Source organism: Terrapene carolina, unplaced genomic scaffold (genome assembly GCF_002925995.2).
Source record: "Terrapene carolina triunguis isolate 2854851 unplaced genomic scaffold, T_m_triunguis-2.0 Scaffold85, whole genome shotgun sequence".
Taxonomy (NCBI): Eukaryota; Metazoa; Chordata; order Testudines; family Emydidae; genus Terrapene; species Terrapene triunguis.
In genome coordinates this window covers 3982824-4004200 of record NW_020664436.1, presented here as the reverse complement: position 1 = coordinate 4004200, position 21377 = coordinate 3982824, and the positions used below count along the sequence as shown (strand labels likewise).

The 21377-nt window shown below is 40.4% G+C and overlaps 1 protein-coding gene across 1 annotated transcript in view; it reads right to left on the bottom strand.

Annotated features, from left to right (window-relative positions):
- Positions 1–8217: 8217 nt before the first annotated feature.
- The window catches only part of KIF6 (kinesin family member 6), a 291482-nt gene continuing 278322 nt past the window's right edge, over positions 8218–21377 (bottom strand). Inside the window, exons 20-22 of the mRNA XM_024203468.3 lie at positions 14871–14960; positions 12286–12392; positions 8218–9448 (exon numbers count right to left, since the gene is read on the bottom strand). Of these exons, the coding sequence (XP_024059236.2) occupies positions 9432–9448; positions 12286–12392; positions 14871–14960 (214 nt within the window). The 3' untranslated portion in view covers positions 8218–9431. The remainder of the gene's footprint in view (positions 9449–12285; positions 12393–14870; positions 14961–21377) is intronic.

The window sequence follows — 21377 nt, the reverse complement described above, 5'->3', positions numbered from 1 at the left end:
TGCCCTCACAGTGACTGGCAGGCCACTCCACGCGACTTGCCGCCCCAGGCACGCGCTTGCTGCGCTGGTGCCTGGAACCGCCCCTGCTTGCTCCACCGCTGGAGGCAGAACTTCTGGTGGCTACAGTGAGGGCCAGGGCTTAGTCCTAGAACCCACAGCAACAACCGCTGTGTTTTATCTGCTTGCACAGGGGAGAGGCACAGCCCATTTGCTATGGATTGTGGGGGATGTTGTACACACATGGCCTGGGACCAGATTCTGTGAGAGATTGCCTGTCAGAGTGGCTGAAAAGCACTTGCTACAGTAAATATGCATACTCAGTGTCTGATAGCTGAGCTCTTTCACTTCAACAGTGCAGGAGCTGGGCTCTCTCACCAGAGGGGCCCTTGCCTCTGGGAGCTCTTCCTCTTGGCAGAGCCATCCAAACCTAAAGTTAGCAGCTTTCTGGGATTGCTGCAAATCCATTTATTTTGCTGAGCATTTGATGAACTGAGTTAAATTCCCACAATTGAAGGAGAAGTCATGGTGAAATGTGCTTCAGAAATTAGTTAAATGAATGAGTAACGAAACAAATGGTCGACCCAACCCAGTCTAGAACCTTTCTTCGGTTAGAAAGCGTTCAGAGATGACAATGACCCACGTTCCCCAACAGGCCTCCAATTCTTTTCAACAAGGGGACCCAATTATCAGACTTTGAAGCCTAAATCAATATGTCCTGGGAGAAACCTCTGGCGATGCTGGTGGAGGAAAGATGGTCATATGAGAAGGAAAAGTCCAAATAGGTTTGGCTATTATGGGTGAGAATCTTAAGTGTCTGGGGCTTTGATAAACTGAACCTCCAAATTTGTTGAGGTTTGTTCATCACAATACTTGAAACACTTGTAGCTGAAGTGCCTTATGCATGCATCAGAGATGGACCCCATTTGGTTGGGCCGAATGAAACAATTTCTAATGGCCTTTCATAGGAGGTGATATTATCTTTAATGGCAGGAATTAACTATTACTTAAAAAGCATTTCAAAAGAGTAGGCACCAAAAATCAATTAATGGAAAATAAAATATACCAAGCAGCTGTGGCAAAGTTGAAAAGAGACCTGGAATATATGATAAGAGATATCCTGAGGATGAGGGTTTCAGTAGGAAAAAGAAAAAAGCAAATCGATTGCATGTGTGAGAGAGAAAATGCAGAGTAAATACACAGCTGGGGATGAGGCGCTTTCCGGCTGAATGAGCTTGGAGATAAGTGCAAGGACAAAATCGCACAGCGTCCATTTAACAAAGATATTTTCACATGCATACACAGCTCCATGCAAGTGAACAGAACAGTGTGTTCAATCAATATTCATCGAATAAAACACGAGAGAAAATGGTCACGCTCTGTCTGCCCCTGTCATATCCTCCCATGGGAAAATCACATTTCTGGTGAGGAATCGATTTGAGATCTGTCCCTAGTGTAGAGACAGTTGCAGGGCTTAAGGAATGCCTCTTGGATTTTGTTACTTTTGCTCTAGAATCTGTAAATGTCAATGTATTTCTTCCCACTCCGATCAGTATCACCTCCCCAGTTCCCGACCAATTGTTAGCACTGATGCATCGATTTTCAGTTTCAAAATGTTTTAAAAAGACTAAAAATGGAGTGAGAAAACCTGTGATTTGAAACTTCTCCCATTATTAGAGACAAAGGATGGGAGAACTCAGTTGTGTTTATCATGTATTGGTTATAGTATCTTGGCATCTAGCAGCCTGGTCACGGGCCAGGACACCACTGTGCTAGTTGCTGTACAAACACACAACAAAAAGATGGTCCTTACTCTAGAGAGCTTAAATCTCTAAGTAAACCCTCTGGAACTTTTTTTCATTTTCCAAGGGAAGTTCATGCAATGGAAACTGTAAAGATTCTCACTGGAAAGGTCTTCTTGCCCTAGTTCTAGGTTACACCAGGGTGAACCAAAACAGAACCCAAACCAGAAGTCCCCAATCTGCAGCCCAGAACTTATGTTTTGCTAGACCCAAATGGAATTCAAACCGACAATTTCAGAGTTTAAATTGAGAACTCATGATGTCTGAGTGAGTTCTGAGTTTAGATTAATGAGCTCCCCACCACCCTTTTGCCCCAAGTGAGACTAGAATATTGTAAGGCCTCCACATGACAAGAATTCAATAAAGGAATGTGCTAAAATAAGATTGGAAACCTCCTTCCGACAACCAGATGAAGTATAAGGTCTAATCCCACTTCTTTTGTTGTTCTTTGTGTACAGATTTTTTTTTAACTACAGCTAGCTGGGATGAGAACAGATTTACCTATCACTGGGCCCTCAGCAAACATACACTTCTGGGCCTCCACCTTCTATTATGAATAACAACAAACAGTCGATACACTGAAAGAAAGGGGGAAAATACACTTCAGTGATGTCCCCTCCCATACATGCCATTGCAGTAAATTCCCATCCCAGACTGTCCATGTATTGCTGTTGGAGAAGGAAGTGGTTTCTTCATCCAGTGCCCTCCTTTCACCTTGGCTTTGATTGGAATAGCAAAATGAGTCTTAGCTTTGTGTGAGGACTACTTCTGCCAGCCAATCCACTGGTGTAGACTGAAAGATCTTCACTCTCTTGTGAGAGTGGCATTGCGACCTGGCACATGGGGTCACAATATGATGGAGGGGCAGCTGGGACAAATTTGAGTGTCAGAGGAAGTGCGACTCTAAGCACCAGGTCACAATGTCACTCATTCAAATTTGGGATGGCAGCCCTCCATCATGACAGAGAGGTGCCGGGGCCAAATTTGAGTGGTGGAGCGACCCTGTGTGCCCGGTCACAACACCGCTCATTCAAGTGGGTGAAGTTCTTTCTGTTTGCAAGCAAATCTGCATTGGTTAACCAAAACAAAATGTACCCTTTTCTCCCCCAACCGCCCCCTGAATTTGGGCCCAAGGCATGTTCCTAGTTTGCCTATGTACTAATCTGGCCCATGCATTAATCTGGTCCTGAGCTCAGAAAATTCTAGGGCTATACAAAAACATTTACAATAAAAACTGAACTTGGGAGGCTCCCAGCAGAAATCTCACGAGAACAGCTCATGCAATTTCAGAGCTGTGGGTCCAAACTTGAACCCAAGCATGGATTCAGTCTTGAATCTGAGCCCCGAATCCTTGCCCAAATCTAACTTGGATTGAGATCTGAATGTTTCCTTCTTGGCTCATCTCACCTATTATTAATAATAGACCTTCACTGTTCCATTTGGGAGTGAAGGATTACTGACCCCGAAGTGGTCCAGCCTATGATACAGAGGCCATGAGATCTTCTGTAATGCATGGACACCTATATGATTTCTAGGATTGTGATCCACTTGACAAATCACGTTACACTAGCTACACTAAACAAATGAAAACCCCCAAATTCTCCAATTCTGTTGAGTCCATCTCTGGCATTGCTCTCAAAATATCAAGTCCTAAACATGGAACATGGGCTTTCAAAATATAGGTCAGCTGCAAAATAAAGGACACACCTAAAAAAAATAGCTGAGGAAGCTTAAATTGATGTTTAATGTTAGTTTCTTTAAGGTAAATAACACTGCCATAACTTCAGTTTCCTGATTCTGCATTTCCAGTGCCAAAAGCAATACTGTAATGAAAAGTGGGATAGCAGCAGGTCTGTGTGGGACAGAGGTAGATTTGGGTCTAAAATGAGTAATGAGGTACAGCTGACAATTATGTGTGGCTCAAATTTCGGATGTGACAGGATGTTTATGACTAGTTTTCTGGCACAATTTTCTCTGAACAGAACACTAGGTGACAATCTGCATGGAAGGATACAGTGGTTCAGTGGGGTTTTGCTCCTGGCCAGAACAACTGTGCACATCTAGTTGTTGAATTGTTTCAAATTTCCTTTTATTATTGGAGTGGTTTTTATTCCCTAATGTTTTGTCTACACTAGCAATTGTTTGCTGGTACAGCGATACAGGTAGAGCTATACTGGCAAGCCTTCCTGGTGTAGATGCAGTTTATACCAGCAAAAGAGGTTTTTTTGCTGCTATAGCTGAAACCAGTTTATCAAACAAAATAAGCTATAGTTGCAAAAGCACTGATTTCTTCACACCCCCAACCAACATAGCTACCATGGCAAAACTTGAGAAGGCTTAAGTTTCACAGCAGGAGTAGGAGCATCAGGGCTGGCTCTAGGCACCAGCAAAGCAAGCACGTGCTCGGGGCGGCAGAATTGCAGGGGCGGCATTCCGGCTTTTCTTTTTTTTTTTTTGGCTTGGGGTGGCAAAAAACCTAGAGCCGGCCCTGAGGAGAACCTACAGAGCACTCTTTTGAGGTGCAAGAAATATGAATATCATGAACATACTATGATTCTTTTCGCATGACAATGTCCTCTGGCAATTCTCAGGCCTGGATTTTGATCTCACATCAGTTTTATACTCATGAAATTTGATTTACTGACATGTATCAGTGAAGGGGGGGGGAAGAGGATCCTCTCTTTTGGAAGAAATGGATGAAAGAAGCGGCAAAGTTTTGATTATGCTTTTCTCACATAATTTCTATAAACAAATACCTGTTTCCTTAAATCTTACTGTTGCTCAGTCTCTGAACATTGGATCAGGTTGTTTCAATTCCTCACAGAGATAAACTCTTAAAACCACAAACTATCTTCAATTCATGCAAGGCCAATATACAGCCCTAAGTGCAAGTATGCTCATTATAGCATTTGTGTTGAGTGAAGAGCTTCAGATATTGAAGGACATGTCTAGAGGGCCATCTCAAGTGCACTGCCCCTAAGAACAAAGAAAAGTAGAGGTAGATGTTAAGAATTCCTAGTTTTATTGTGCTGGCATCAGATAGAGTCATTGGTAATAACTGGCATTATAATTCTGTGTGACGCTGGCCACACTGGTGAGGTTCCATAACAAATATTAGAGGAAGTGAAATGGAAAAAAATTGGAAAAAGACCATTTACAATTATTTAAACCAAAATAAAAAATGATTAATGTAAAATCATATTAAAAATAGAAATTGGATTTTTTGTGGTTATTAATAAAATGAACATTGAAAAGAAATACATTCTATATAGAGACACCAAATGTGCCTCAGAGAACAAGTCATGCCTGGAGTTTCATCTCGTCAACATCCATATTCTCCAGTTGAGCAGATAGAACAATTAACATTTACAAAAGCTTAACACTTTATCCGGCTGAGGTGCATTCAGTTTATACTACGGACACTAAACACTTCCATTCTAAGATTGGCTAAACCAGAAGAAGAATAACAACTTTCAGAGAGAGGCTACTACAATACATACTGGTGATGCCATATGTGTGAATCTCAGTATTCGATTCCTAGGCCTATGTCATCATGGGTTCAATTCTCTTTACAGGAGTTGCTAAGCCTGCGGCTGTATCATCTTTTCCTCAGAGTTCCTGTAGCTATTGTGGCCAGGAAGCAGTGGAAGGGGGGTGACCAGGGGCAAGAGTTGGTGGGCACAAGGCATCCACATGGATGTCTCTGGCCTCTGTGTGGAGCCCTGGGGATTCACCACAAATGGGAGCAGGCTTTGTGGCCCTTTCCATGAATGTGTGGACACACTTTGGCCCTCCCGGAAGTGATGATGCTGTTGGGGAGCTCATTGAAGATCCATCTTCTCCTCTGGTAAAACCAGTGGAAGGGGATACGAGGGTAGAAAATGTCTGTGTTGTACCACAAGAGGGGATGATGTGGCCTCTGGTGCTTGGCACTAGGTCCTCCTGGGAACATCTGCATGGCACCCAGCACTGTACTGCTATTGCCCCAAGACATCTCTGCAATCAAGGTCTTTGGATTTAGAAGACAGTTTGCTCTGGTTGGAGACATTAAGTAAACAGAATTTACTATATCTACAAGTTTGCATAACCACTGGCTAGATATCACGGTCAATAGACAGTACTCAGTCATGCACAAAAACCGCTTTACTTAGAAAAACTGTTTTACAGGTGACTAGGCAGGCTCAAATCCAAATATAAACGGATGCCACTGACTGTACCTTCCTCTTGGTAAACACCAGGGCCCTTTCCAGTGACTCAGGAGATTATCTGAAGAGGTTTCAGTGGTAGTTGTGTTAGTCTGTATCAGCAAAAAAACGAGGAATCCTTGTGGCACCTTAGAGACTAACAAATTTATTTGGGCATAAGCTTTCGGGGCTAGAACCCACTTAATCAGATGTATGAAGTAAAAAATACAGGAGCAGGTATAAATACATGAAAGGAAGGGGTTGCTTTACCAAGTGTTAGGTCAGTCTAATGAGATAAATCAATTAACAGCAGGATACCAAGAGAGGAAAAATAACTTTTGAAGTGGTAAGAGAGTGGCTCATTACAGACAGTTGACAAGAAGATGTGAGTAACAGTAGGGAAAAATTAGTATTGGGAAAATTAAGTTTAGGTTTTGTAATGACCCACCCACGCCCAGTCTTTATTCAGGCCTAATCTGATGGTATCTAGTTTGCAAATTAATTCCAGTTCTGCAGCTTCACATTGGAGTCTGTTTTTGAAGTTTTTTTGTTGAAGAATTGCCACTTTGAGGTCTGTTATTGAGTGACCAAAGAGCTTGAAGTGTTCTCCTACTGGTTTTTGAATGTTATGATTCCTGATGTCAGATTTGTGTCCATTTATTCTTTTGCATAGAGACTGTCCGGTTTGGCCAATGTACATGGCAGAGGGGCATTGCTGGCACATGATGGCATATATCACATTGGTAGATGTGCAGGTGAACGATGGTATGGCTGATGTGGTTGGGTCCTATGATGATGTCCCTTGAATAGATAAGTGGACAGAGTTGGCACCAGGGTTTGTAGCAGGGTTTGGTTCCTAGGTTGGTGTTTTTGTTGTGTGGTGTGTAGTTGCTGGTGAGTATTTGCTTCTGAAAAGGGACTATCAAGACAAGTAGCATTAGTATGGTACAGTCAACCCAACTGTCATACAGAAATAGGAGCTATCTAGAAGGTGCAGTCTTTATGTGGTGGTCACTGAAAAAATGGTGGACAAGTAATTTTGGATTAATGAGTAAGCACGTAAGATGTGCAACTTTTTGTGTCCCTCAGCTGTATTGAGGAAGTATCCAAAAGGTGTGGCAGGCCAATTTTCAGCATTCCTATCTAGTTGTGTAGTTTCATGTTACTAGTTATATCCTCAGCCAGGCGTATCATGAGCATATTGGCCTGATTCTGATCTCACACCATTCTGTAAATTGGGAGTAACTCTGCTGAAATCAATGGAGTCACACTGACATAAAACTCGTGAGAAATCAGAATCAGGACCATAGTATTTTGGATTGGGGAACTGCTAGATCTTTTTTCTATCTCTGATTTCTATGATTACATGGCAACATCAAAACACAATGTTACATATGAAATCAAGTGACAGTGTCACACAAGATCACGTCAGGACAATTGAAGGCAATTGACAAATGTGTGTAAGTCTCAGAAGAAATGAACAATTTTCCTAATGCTTCTTTTCTGGTAACCTCCAACATTTAGTAACTGCAATGGGGATTTTACTACTAACGGGAAGAGATATCCATGTAACTGAACAGCAGTACTAGAATTTCAAAGTTGGCCTTCTGGTTCACTTCCCATGATCTTGCTTAAATGACCTCAGTTTGGTGGCCCTGCTGCATTCAATGCTGCCATATAAGCATTAATTCAGCATGACTGGCCCTCTCTGCTCAAGAGAAGCCCTGCAGAGGAACAGCTTGTGGAATGCATTCCCTAATATAGAGTTCTCAAATTGTGATCTGTGGAGAACTGGCTGATCACAAGGTGCTGGCTCTTCTCCTTGTCTTCAGCTGCTACAGTGCATTAAACAGTTTTCTTCCTCAACGCCTCCAGGAACCAATGACAGGCGGTAGAGACCACATCCACTACCAGCAGCCAGAATGGGGTGTGTTTGTGTGTATAGAGTAACATTCCCAGGACGATGAGGGATAAAGACTTTTGCAGAAAAAGGAGTGTTTTGGATCCTCCAGAGCAGGAAGAACTATGTCCCTTCTGCTACAAGTGATCAAAACCTCAACCCCCTCGCTTCCTCACTGACGATGAATAACCATAGACTTGACCTCCACTTCAGCTTGTGCTTGCTAAATTCTGTGCAAAACATACTGATTTCTGTGGCACTCATGTTGATTTTTGCAGTAAACTGAAATGCATGGAAATACACTGCTTTTTTAAATAATAGATTACATTATTGATCATATTTTAATTGTTTATTTGATGAAAACCTGTGGCTTTGAGTATTTTCCAATTCGTAGCATAATTTTCAGTTGCTGCAAAATTTAATACCATTTGAAGTTGAAGTTTATGTCCTAAAGAATACATGACTCCTACCAATCAAGTTATCTGTATTTTGTACATGAATAACAAAGAGCTTTCAGATTTCATCACTGCAAGTTGCTCAATAGCATGAAACGCGGTGGTTTCAGTCTGAAACTATGTACATTTTGGAAACTAAATTTTGCTTTTATGTTTTAGATTTGCTTGAATCTGAAACAAAGTGAGACATGGGGTTGCAGAGTGGGGTTATACAAAGAACAGTATTTGCAACAAAACATTAAAACTTTATATTTACATTTTCATATTTTGTTTGGATTCTGCAAAAATTGCCTTGATTTTACATTACACCTGCAAGATATCACTGTTTTGTTTTTTTTAAACCTGGACATTTTGGGGACGATACATTTTTACATTAAATTTAATGGATCCAAGTGAAAGACCTAAAATTTCTGGAAACTTTGATTTATGAAATTTCACTTCAATGCAGATCAGTTTTCATATGATAATACGTGATCTCAAAATTTCAGGCATTTTGTATGAAAACTGCCTTTCTCACAAAATAAAACTAAACAATAAAAGTGATGTGCTGGCATTAGTCAATGGTCCTGAATAAAACTCTAAATTTCATGAACCAAATATTGACTATTTTTGCACAGCACAACTGTGAAACCCACCTGAATCAAACCCAACAAGGTTTGTACAAACATCTGTGGACAAAACTGTTGAATTTCATATAACTACATTCATAGGCTTCCAAAGTACAATCAGAAAAAGAGAAAAAATTGCATCAGCAGCAAAGAAATGTTTCACTTATAGTAGTGATGGAAAAGTGGTTTTAAAAAGTTCTAGCTAATTGTGATGTTTTACAAAATAACCATAACATTCCCAATAAACAAAACGGTTTTTTTCCCTGTCCAGTTGCTTCAGTTGTGCTTGATCTTTGTCCATGCTGAAGATATGATTGCACAGGTTTGACATACACAAGTCATTCATTTTTTCTCAGTCAAGCTGCAGACCCAAAGTGGTGAGCTGTTCCTGGTTCTTAAAGAGAGAACGTGGGGGAAGAGGAGAGATTTTTGAATTGTCCATATTTCTTCATTTACAAAGGGAGTATTGGAGTGCAACAAGAAATTCACTTGTTCCCCAAGCCTGAAAGGAAATAAGGTCACTGTGAATCAGACTGTAGTTCAAGACATTGTCATCGATTTTAAACCAATGGCTACTCCACAGACAAAAACAGATGCAGGGCAAGAAGAGGTTTGAATCCAAGAGTTTTAGGCCAACATATCATTGACCTCCAACTGTTTTCACTTCGCTACCCCAAGAATGAAGGGTGAAACAAATTTTTATGCTCACAGAGCAGCCCTTTGTAAGTAACTTTACTACCTGTGTTGCTCTTTTTCAAGAATGATAATGTTAGCAACCCCAGCAAGCTACTCCAAAGCGGCTTGATGAACAGAGCGATATCCAAACGAGTGTAAAGTGCTGCATGTGTGCCTGCTTTAATTAATGTCTGTTTGTAAAGCTCAGAGACATGAATGGCAATGATCTGTGAGCGCCTAACTAATCTCCCCCTGGGACCCCTTCAAAGAGGCCATTTTCCACTGTATTACTTTCATTAAGGATGTTGTGCATTCCCACGCTGATGCCTTTTCTATTTATGAAACTTGTTTTCCACACCATTGGCCTCTGCACACATTTTATCCTCTCTTTTCAGCTAATACAAAGCAGAGCCTTTGATGTGTTTCTGGGCTATTGATAGCATGGAGCAGTTTCAAAGGGCCAGGGTCATTGAAGGAAGGGAGAGGAAGTATGATGACATCTTCCACGCCTTAGCAGACTTTGGTTTGGCTCAGACAATGTTTTCTGCCGGAGTCACCTGCAGGGATTTCCCATGAAGAAAACCAAGCTCCATGAGTGAAATGGAACAGCCTTGGAGAAAGCACCATTATGGAAAAGAGCTCAAATGTTTACAGGATGGATAAGCCTAAAAAGGTTTGGACTCTGGGTAGGCAGTATGGCTTAGTGGATAGAGCACTGGACAGGGACTCAGAACACCTGGGTTCTATCTCTGGTTCTGCCACTAGCCTGCTGGGTGACCTTGGGCAAGTCATTTCACCGCCCTGTGACTCAGTTTCCCCATTTCTAAAATGGGAATAACGATACTGATTTTCTTTGCAAAGTGTTTGAGATCTAAGAGCTAGTTATTATTATTGTCCGCTTTCCCAAAGCACCTACTTTGAGCAACTCCCTCTTCCTGCCCACTCAGCTTCCTCTGAACTTTACCTGAGATTTCTTTACCTAACAAGCACTGCTCTGGGACCTCTTCTTTTCCTTTGCCCTGAGCCCAGCTGCTCTCAGTGGGTATTCACCCACGAAAACTTATGCTCCAATACTTCTGTTAGTCTATAAGGTAATATAGGACTCTTTGTCACTTTTTACAGATCCAGACTAACACGGCTACCCCTCTGATACTCAAAATCCTCTGTTAGTTAATCCATGAACAGTCACTGCAACAGTCACTACTATTGTCTACTCCCTTTAGCCTGAATGTATGTGTGGTTAAGACTTGCTTTGCATTTGGAAGCACTGGTGGTGAAGGTCAGGAGAAGCAATGGAGAACAGAGATAGCAGGATCCTAAGACAAGGGGCTCTCAGAAAGGCTGGGTATGTGTCTGAGGGATGCAGAGAACTGAAATAATTTAGGGCCAAATCCAGTCCTGTGTACTAAGGGTGTGCTGGGTTTGGGCGAGAAGTGAACAGAGGTGTCCACCTGGCTTTCGAAGGAGAGCTCAGAGAGGGACCCATCTACTGCACCTGGTGGACAATCTGCTAGCTAGGAACTTTGCTAGGACCTAGTGCATATACTGTAATGTACAGTGCTTGGCAGGCTGTACACTTCTGTAAGTCACACTACACCTTCTAAGTCATCCTACACTGCACTGCCAGGCTGGCTGTGGTAAGCATCATGCACGTGGTACCACACTTAGCTCCATAGTGTTTATAACTGAACTTTAGCACAGTTTAAAATGGGTTGACCATCCTCTGTTCTGTAGGAGTCTCTTTCAGACACAGGTGAGCCTGAAACGTAAGTTTATCAGTTTTGGTAATGCCTAGCCTTCTTTGAGATCCACACATGATGCTACGTGATGGCCTGTAGACAAATAACAAGCAGGTTAGGGAAGGCAGCTGACAGATTCTATCTTGATGGGCTTTCAGAAATGATTTCATGACAAATTGCACCCTTGTAATTCAAAGTTCATTTTTTGTATGTTATAAACGGGATGAATCTTGAACCTTCTAAAAGCCTTAGATGTTTGCTTTAAATGTTGCTTTTTTCTGTGGCCTGGCTCGTAGGTGAGCTGCCTACAAATTCAACTTTAACGTCTCCAGAAGAAGCTTGACAACAGCCTTACTAAATTAAGACAAATGGGAACCCAAAGCCTAAGTGTGCTGAGTGTTTGCTTTGGATGGGCATAAGGTAGCTGGATTTGCAGCCTGTGTGTATTTACCTGAGAGTTATTCCTGATAAGCAGAGTGATATTAAAGCACCACTCTGTGATAACGCTAACACCATCTGCCAGGGGCTGATAGCTTGCAGAGTAATGCTGTCATCAGCACTTGAGCGGTGATGGAAAGTTATTGCTTCAGCAATCACTGCTGCTTTCATCTTCTCTCTAATTTGCTACTGTCATTAAAAACTGTTGTAAAAAACCCCAAACAAACAGAGAAGAAACTTTTGTGTTTATTGTGATGAATTACTTCCAGGCCACCTCTGGGTGCCACTGCTGTGTGCCTTCTACCTACTGCCAGTTTTATTTACTCACACTGTAGACTGAAATTTACTGCTCACCTATGACTACTCTTACCCTCTGATTTAGTGACAAATACCCAAAGGGGATTTACATTAGCATTGATATATAGATATGTGCATTACTGCTGTATCAGAGAGCTCAGTTTGGCTTAGTACGTTTAACAGGGTTTACCTTTCTTCTGCAGGAGATTCTGTCTGGCTTTAATGAAAGCCAGAATGTCAGCATCAGTCTGGCTGTCTCCAGTGAGTGGGATAGACGAACTTGAACTCCGGGGGGTCCTGAAATAAGCAAGTATATTCAGGGACTCAGATGAGTAAACAGACTGATTCTATATTCTCTATTTCCATCTCCTTTTTTTTCTGTTTGAAAAAAAGATAGATTTAAGGGCTTTCTCCTTAGGTTATGTTGGCAGAAGCCAGCCTAAGTTAGGGCAGAATCAAGCCCACGGCGTTTTAACTTTCTGATCTGTATATGCTTTTAAAATACACCTGGATTCCCATAAACCTAACAAACTGCAGCCTGTTTAGTTATTACATGCCCTCCCCTCACACACACAGAGTTAAAAAATATTTGAATGTCAACCCACAGAAAATTACTGTCAAGCAGAATTAAATAATGCAATGAGGTTACTAGAGAAACGATGGGTGCATCTGTGCAATGTGACTCTTTGCTACAGAACTGATGCTGCTATTAGCATGGGACAAATCTGTTGCCTCCTTGCCTCCTAGAGGCAAGCTGAGTGAGCATTCCATGGAATAGCATGTCAGCATGGATGTACATGTAGAACTAGATTGTGGATCATATGATGTTCATGACATTTGCCAGAAGTCACTGCAGCCAGGACAAATCTAGGGGATAAAGAGCAGCTTACTGCAATATCTTTTTGCCTATTTAAGTCCCAATCCTGCATTGAGTCCCTGTGCCCATGTGGTTAAGTCAGGGCCTTACATTATAAATTCTTTGACACAAAGATCATGGATCAGATCTTCAGCTAGTATAAAATGGCATAGTTCCATTGATGTAAATTTACACCAGCCGAAGATTTGGCCCTATGCCTTCACATTGGTTTATAGATGAACTAGTCCACAACTGGTACCATAATAAATACTACTACCACTACTAACATTTTCCAAATAGAAACTATCATAATCAAAGCACAATAAAAATATGGAGAGGAATCATGATTATATAGACATTCTACTTTTTAAAAAACTCTTTTCTAATTTTGGTTTTCTCTACAGCACTCAAGTAACTATTATGGCAGAATATAATCTTGGCTGATATAGAACAGATGTCTGATATGCATGTTTATGTGCTGCTAATTAAATCTCTAGTTGGTAAGTAGTAGTCTGCTGGCACAGAACCAAGATGGCAATTGTACAGAAATTGTTACAAACTCCACAAAATGTCTATTTTTATCTAATTAACAAGGATATTCTAAAACTCCAACAGAGCACTATTTCTTAGGATGATCTTTCTAGTAGCTATTAGTGGAGACATCTCTATAAAAACTATAAGGATTGAGTAAAAATTGAGGACCTTAGGGGAGAGTCAGATATTCTCAGTTAAGGAAGCACACTTTGTCACATCAAAGTCAACGTCCTCCTTTATGACCTGGAGTTACTGTTGTGCAGCATCTCACGGGGTCAGACGCAGGCCATCAAGCAGCCATTATCAAGAAATTATTCAGCACAGTATAGTAACTAATTCATATAAAAGTTAACTTTTCTGTACCATCTGCTGAATTTTGATTAGCAGCAGTGTTAACAGTGAAAAATGTACAGTACATAAGAGCAGGTGATGCCTAACTTCCTTTTTAACCTGTTTTTCCTTTCTGTCTTTCTCACACACACACACAACCACATTTCTGAAACACTGATCTTTTGGGAAGAAATTTTCCATGCTTTGCCTCTGTCCCAAAAGTGGATTATTTTGAAAAATTTGAGGAAAATACCTTCTGCTCTTTTTCCTATTGCAAATAAATAAATAAATAAATAAATATAAATGCTAACCACATCTTCTTAGATATGGCTATAGTGAAAAACGGCTTAAGTGTTAAACTTGAAGCACAGCAGGGTTATGTCTAGTTTTTTTGAGGGGTGTGTGGGGGGGGGAGTGAACATAAACAAAAGTGATTCCAAAAAATCTCAGTAGCCTCTGCTAACAAATTCGTCGAACATAAGGCAGCTATGCCTCCTTTGAGAAAACAATACAAATACTCACTACCTAACCTGACACAGACACAGGGATTGTTGTTCTCACTTGTTACTGGCATAATTTGCACAAAGGAGATTGTGAATGTCTTAAGGAAATACACACAGCAAAATTCTACTAAAAATCCTGCTTTAACATCCACGCCAGGGGAAAATCATGGTGGCGAAAAATATTTTGATTTTAGGGACCCTGCATCCTACATTGGTCTGCAAATTCTAAGATCCTCATTTAAAAACAAAAGAATATAAAAAGAGCCTTTTATGTTGTTTTGGTATAGGGTTCACAATATGAACCAGCAGAAAACTGCCTCCAGTCAAATAGGAAGTGCACGAAAGGTGGGGAGTCACCTCTCAATATGGGTGCATGGGGTATAAGTGAGGACACAGACTTGCCTTTAATTATAAAGTCAGATTCAAAATGAGCAGCTTCAGTATGTTATTAAGAGACACAGAGAGATGACAATGGATTGTTCAGGATTCTAAGGAACTGGAGACAAAATGCCGCCTACCTTACCCTCTGAATGGCACCAACATGCTCCCTACCTTGTATTTGAAGTTGAGTTGCTGAGCCTGCTCAAGTTGTTTTTCCTACCACGATCTTCATTGGGGTTGACTTTACTGGTATCTGAAAAACTGGAGGTGGAAAATGGAGGGATAATTAAGAGTTCATGTGGAGGAAACTTCAGGATACATCTGAAATGACTACAATGAAGCTGGTTTTTAGAATGTATTTGTTTTAACTACAAAAAACATCTTTTGCTTTCAGGAAGAAGGGAATTTTCTATCCAACTTATGTGATGATGGCACTTGCATAGTGAATATGGCCACAAAAAGGCACTCTTAGGACGTAATGTTTTAGAGTGGCAAATAAGGTGGTAAAGAATCAGAGGAAATGCACCATTTCACTTTCTATGCAGGAGTTTTAATTTCACGATGGAGCATTTTGGTGTATTTTAGAAATACATTTTGTGAACTTTTTTACTCTCTAAATTAATACTGAGCCAAATGCTGAGGTCTTAACTCATTTTGTACTCAGCCTTTACTCAGGCAAAATTATTATGAAATCAAAGAGAGACTGGATAAAACCTAAGTGAGGACCTACGGATCTGGCTTGTTGATCATAGCTATGCTTATTGCAAAAGGAGAGATGCCATTATCAAGGGATCTCTCAATTAGGAAGGCAGATTTCTGTCATGGGATGTCAATTTTCCCTTGTCCAGCAGCTTTCCTGTGTCTATGGGGTAAGTACATACAGCAGTATTTCTTATGCCAGTACTAAGAGAGAATTACAACGTGGTGTTATTCAGAAGCAGTGTGTTTCCGCTAGGTGGTGGGCTTGGTGTATTCCCGCTTTTTTAACCCTGCAGTAGTTCATTCACTTTGGCTTATGAATTGATGTTTCTGGCAGAGAACTTGAAAAAGGAAAGAAATTTATTACTAATATTTTACTGTGTTACATCGTGCCAGGTTCAGTTTTGCAGAATATACTGTGCCCAAGAGTGTAAGTTATTTTCAAATGAGAAGCTCATAGATTATGGGGTTGAACATTTCTCTTTAACTCCTGAAGTCCTATACCATTGGTATCTGCCTACTGCATTGAAATGACACTCACTTTAAATTAATTAAATACAAAATGCAGCTTTCAATAAATGTTTAATACTTCATGCTTAGCTCACCCCATTGTGTCTAGGTGTTACAAGGGCCTCAAGAGAATGGGTAATGTGTGATATATTATTACTGTGATGCAATAACTAGGCACAAAGGAGTTCCACTTTTCTTGAATGTTATCAGATCAATACAGGACTTCAGACCTTGAGTAAAATTTTCAAAAACATCTAAGTGGCTCAGAGGTGAAGTCCCACTTTCAAATGTGACTTATGCACTTAGGAGTCTTCTCTTTGACTTCCAACTAGAATTAGGCTCCTAAATTCCTAAGTCACTTTTGAAAATGGAACTTAGGCTCCTATATCAGTTAGGTGCTTTTGAAAGTTGTTCCCTACAGTTTTCACTCTAAACATACCTGAGGTTTATTTGGGTTGCATTAGAAAAGTATCAACTTCCTTTCTGACAGGGTCTTGGATGGCCCAGACAGATCAAGCTGCCGATTTCAAATCTTGTGGGTTACAGGGTTTCTATGGAGTTGAAGGGTGCGAGGTATTCTGTGTAGAGTGGGCAAAATATTTGCAGCAAGATTCAAACTGCTTGAAATTTGAGCATTTTTAGTGACTTCAGTTTTGTGGGTGGTCTTTTCCCCCAAACTTTTAGAGCTCAAATGGAAATTCGCCAACCAAGGATTTTTTCCTCAGAGACAAGGTGGGTGAAGTAACATTTTTTATTGGACCAACTTCTGTTGGTGAGAGAGACAAGCTTTCGAGCTACACAGAGCTCTTCTTCTGCAGACACATTATAATCTCCACAAATGTTCAGAAATGTGACATTTCAAGAGCATGAAAAATGGGCAAAATGGAAAACGCTACAAAAATGTTGTGAAAATATCTCCCCAGTTTCACACAATACCTATACAGCGAGTGACTCCTGCAACCAAAGGAACGAAATGTGAAGACAATAGCAGGCAAGAAGTCATCAGAGAATGCACAGGACCTGAGATTATCTTCTGTGGAATGTAAATTAAGAGCAGGGGGCCTCAAGGACAAAGCTGGAGAGCTAAAGGGTCTGTTGAGGTCAAGGAGAAAGATTTGGATGTCCATAGAGTCTGTTGGAGTTGGAGAAAGGGAGTTGGGTGAAGCAAAAGGGATTGGATAAGGTTAAGAGACAAAGAGCTGATTGAGCTGGAAACAGAAATGGAGACAGAAATGGGAGAAGGGAACCCTCCAGAGCTTCTGAGAAGATCTGTATAAGAACCAAAATTTTCTAGACTCAATGCGAATGCAACATGTGAACAGTTCCATCCTTCACTAGCAGTTAATCTAAATATCGAATGACTAAAGTTGAAAATACAAGAATCTGATAAATTTCCTAAATAAAAACCAATGTGAGAGAGGAATCGGGGAATGCCCATCCACCAGGATGAACTGAATACTATCCTTGTGTTTTGGAGTGGAGCAGCCAAGGAGTACTGAGCCAGAATTGTACAATTTAAGATGTTTTACAGAGTTTGTAGGATGTCACAGACAGACAGACCGACCCACACCCACACAATTGCAATTAACTCACAGCTTTATGCTGTTGACAGTGGATAAGTGAGTGCATTCTTTTTCTGATGCTTTGGGAATTTCATCAGGTATATTTTTTAGTAAAATAGTTTCTTTTATTCTGTATTTCATATTGCTCTTCCCTTCACACTATATTTTCACTCTGGGTTTGTTGAGATATTCATAGACCTTTTTCAATCTGAAATGGAAAGATGATCAGCCTTTCTCTGTTTTCTCCCCATTGCAGTTTTTCATCATTGTGACTAAATTAATTTCCTTTGAATGGATTAGATTTGCTGCTTCTAACAGCCTCATATGACACTTGTTAGGAGCTGTTCACATGTTGCATTTGCACTAAGTCTAGAAATTCTGGACATATGAGATGATAAATTTAATTTAGATTTGGAAACTTTTATTAGAAGATCTAGGAGGATTTACAATGAATGTTGCTGTGTCTCAGTATCACTTCATATGTACTCTAAAGATCTTATCTGATGCCTATATGCAGCTTATGCTCTTATTAGGTAGCATTTTTGTTCTTATTTGTATGCATGGATATTTTCATTATACTTCATTACAGCTTACACAAAACCTAAGAAAATGGAACAAAAATTTATAAGTATTTTTGATGTCTCTGGCTGTTCTAACTCATCAGATGTTGTTGACCTCTTTCTTAATAGGTTGTCTCTACACCCCCATCGCTACCAAGAATTGCAATCACTGTCTGAAATCTCTTTTGGCACTTATGCTTTTTGAACATTTCAGATTACTGTTTGCGATCAGAGAAGGTTATAAAATATTCAAAACTACCTAGCATGAAGACTTGTCCCAAGAATGGCAGAGCAAGCAAGTTTGGATTTGAAATCAATGTTTCTGGTTAAGCCTCTAGAAAATGCATGGTATAAATTTCAGCTATCTGAAATACATCAGAGATGGTAACATGAGTAAGGCAACACTAGCTCACCCCCGTGTAACACAGCACTTTTCCTATAGGAAGGTTAATCTCATGTAGAATACATTGAGGATGGCTTGTGTGTAAGGGTGTGTATATACACCTCTACCTCGATAGAACGCTGCCCTCGGGAGCCAAAAAATCTTACCGCGTTATAGATGAAACCGCGTTATATTGAACTTGCTTTGATCCACTGGGGTGCGCAGCCCTGCCCCCCCGGAGCACTGCTTTACCGCATTATATCCGAATTCGTGTTATATTGGGTCACGTTATATCGAGGTAGCGTTGTATTAAACAAACCCCAGGTACTAAATTCAATTCTGCTGCCACTGAAATCAATGGGATTTTTGCCATTCCCTTCAGTGGAAGAAAGATCAAGCCAGTGGTTTTGGGTCTTTAAGGCCTGATCCTGTGAGGTTCTAAGTGCCCTTGCTCAGCACTTCACAGAACTGAGCCCTTAGTAACACAGACTAGTTTTGGTTGAGTTGCTAAGGGCTGAAGCACTGTTTTATTTAAAGGAAGATAAATATTTGGCCACAAACTTGTTAATTTTGTCCATTTAAACCTAACAAGGATTACCAGACTCTTCTTGGACTTAAGTTAGAAATTGACCTGATACATTATCATGTATTACTTGGAGATATCTTTTCTCTTTCTGCGACCTGACCATCTCTGCTACCTCTAATTAATGACATTCCCAACTGCCAGAACAGCCATTGCACAAATTAAGTATTTTATTATTCTAAAACGTTTGTAAAGTGCCCCATAAACCATAATAGTCAACATAAACTGTGCATTACAGACTTGTAAGATGACCAAAGAGTTTTCTTAGAATGAATATATAGAGTTTGAGAAAGGTTACCGTAGCCAAATCCCTGAGTTGTATCCTGGGATTGTTAAATGTGCCAAGACAGACATTCCATTACTTCTAATCCTGAAGTCTGCATTTGCCTCTGTTCACACCAAGGAGCTAGTTTGAATGGTTTTAGTGCATGCTTATTCTGTCAGTGATAGTCTTACATTTCTGACGGGGAGCCCACTAAGTGTTAGATTTTATGTCCATTCCCTCTTGGATATGGCTCTCTATTTCCACTGATCTACATACAACATTACATGGTATATAATTTATATCAGCTTCCACTATTGCAACCAGTCTGTCGGATGGGTGATGGTGGTAGTATCAATTTATATGAACGTATTACCAGTTTCTTGGTGGACTGGGTAACAAAGAGCCATTTGTGAACCAGGACTATGTAACAGAGAGGGGAAGCTATAGCCAAGGTCTCATCCTACATAATGATGGAAATTAATAAGTAATGTTACTGAGTCAACTGGGTACATGGGAATCCTTGGGCAATGAGCATTCTGCTATTTTATATTCTGAAACTGTGAAACTGGAAACTTTCCCTCTAAAATGTTAAAGCCTCAACCAGGTTCCAAAGAGCAAGAGTACATTTTCATGCACAGTGGGATACTAAGCCTGCAGCTCCCCCCCACAATAAAAGAGCCGTGTTTCTAATCATGCGTGCATACACTGAAAATGTACCTGTGTGAAATTGGTTTAAAGAGCTTAACATAAAATAAGATTAACTCTATCTTATGAAACTATGAGAAAAGAAGAACAGTGGACTTCAAAAGGACACTACAAAAGTAACATAAAGGAGGAATTAGATACGGGAAAACAAAATTACAACTACACTGGCTCCTCATAGAACATCACATCAGTTCAAGGTCTCTGTCCTTACATTCAAGGTACTTAATGATCTTGGCCTAGGCTACATAAAAATCACCTAAAACTCCAGGACTAGGACCACAGTAAATAGGTAAACCCTGCAGCCACAATGGAACTGTCTAGTGTAAGAGTAAAGTTTGTGCAGGAGAAATCATGTTTTCCCTATTGTTTTTCTTCAGTTTGTTCATTTCAGCATCCCTTTTTCTTTACCCCCAAGACAAAATGCCGTAAGCAGACTGTGATACATGGGGGGCAAGGGGGCAGCTCCCTTTGATGTAAACCCAGCCAGCCAGTTAGCTGTAAAATCCCTCTTGGTCTGTTCTCTGCTTGCTTTACCTGTAAAGGGTTAACAAGCCCACAGGTAAAAGAAAAAGAGTGGGCACCTGACCAAAAGAGCCAATGGGAAGGTAGAACTTTTTAAAATTGGGAAAAGAACTTTCCCTTTGTCTGTTGTTCTCTGGGCTGCAGGGACATGGAGCAGTAATGCTGTAAGCAGCTTTAAGCCAGGTATGATTACACTGGTCTACAATTTTTGAGAAGTCGTCTGCTTCAGAGATAAAATGTGCTATTTATTATATATTTTGATGTGCTGAATCCAAATATGACAATTAAAACAACTGATTGGCTACTGTTTCTAAGATATTTAAGTTTTTACATTTTATGTCTATGTATATTGGGTAGATAGTAGATTTTAATCATAAATTGTAAACATAGGTCTTTTCATGTGTTTATGGTTGCTTTACATGATAATATTTCACCTGTCCTGTTTATGTAACACTTTAAAAATCAGCAAAAGGGTTATATAAATCAAATTTATTATGAAACAAAAGGCAAAAAAACTATTCTGTACATAGTTTAGTCCTATTCAATGTCTACTCAGCGCTTCTTGGCTTGTCTCTTGTATTCATTAAATGGAGCATCTCTTGTCACTGTCCAGCAATAGTCTGCAAGCATTGATGGGCTCCATTTGCCCTGATAGCGTTTCTCCATTGTTGCAATGTCCTGGTGAAATCGCTCGTCGTGCTCGTCGCTCACTGCTCCGCAGTTCGGAGGAAAAAAATCTAGATGAGTGTGCAAAAAATGTATCTTTAGTGATGTGTTGCAACCAAGGCTTTTGTATGCCTCGAGGAGGTTTTCCACCAACAACCTGTAGATGTCTGTCTTGTTGTTTCCGAGAAAATTTATTGCCACTAACTCGAAGGCTTTCCATGCCG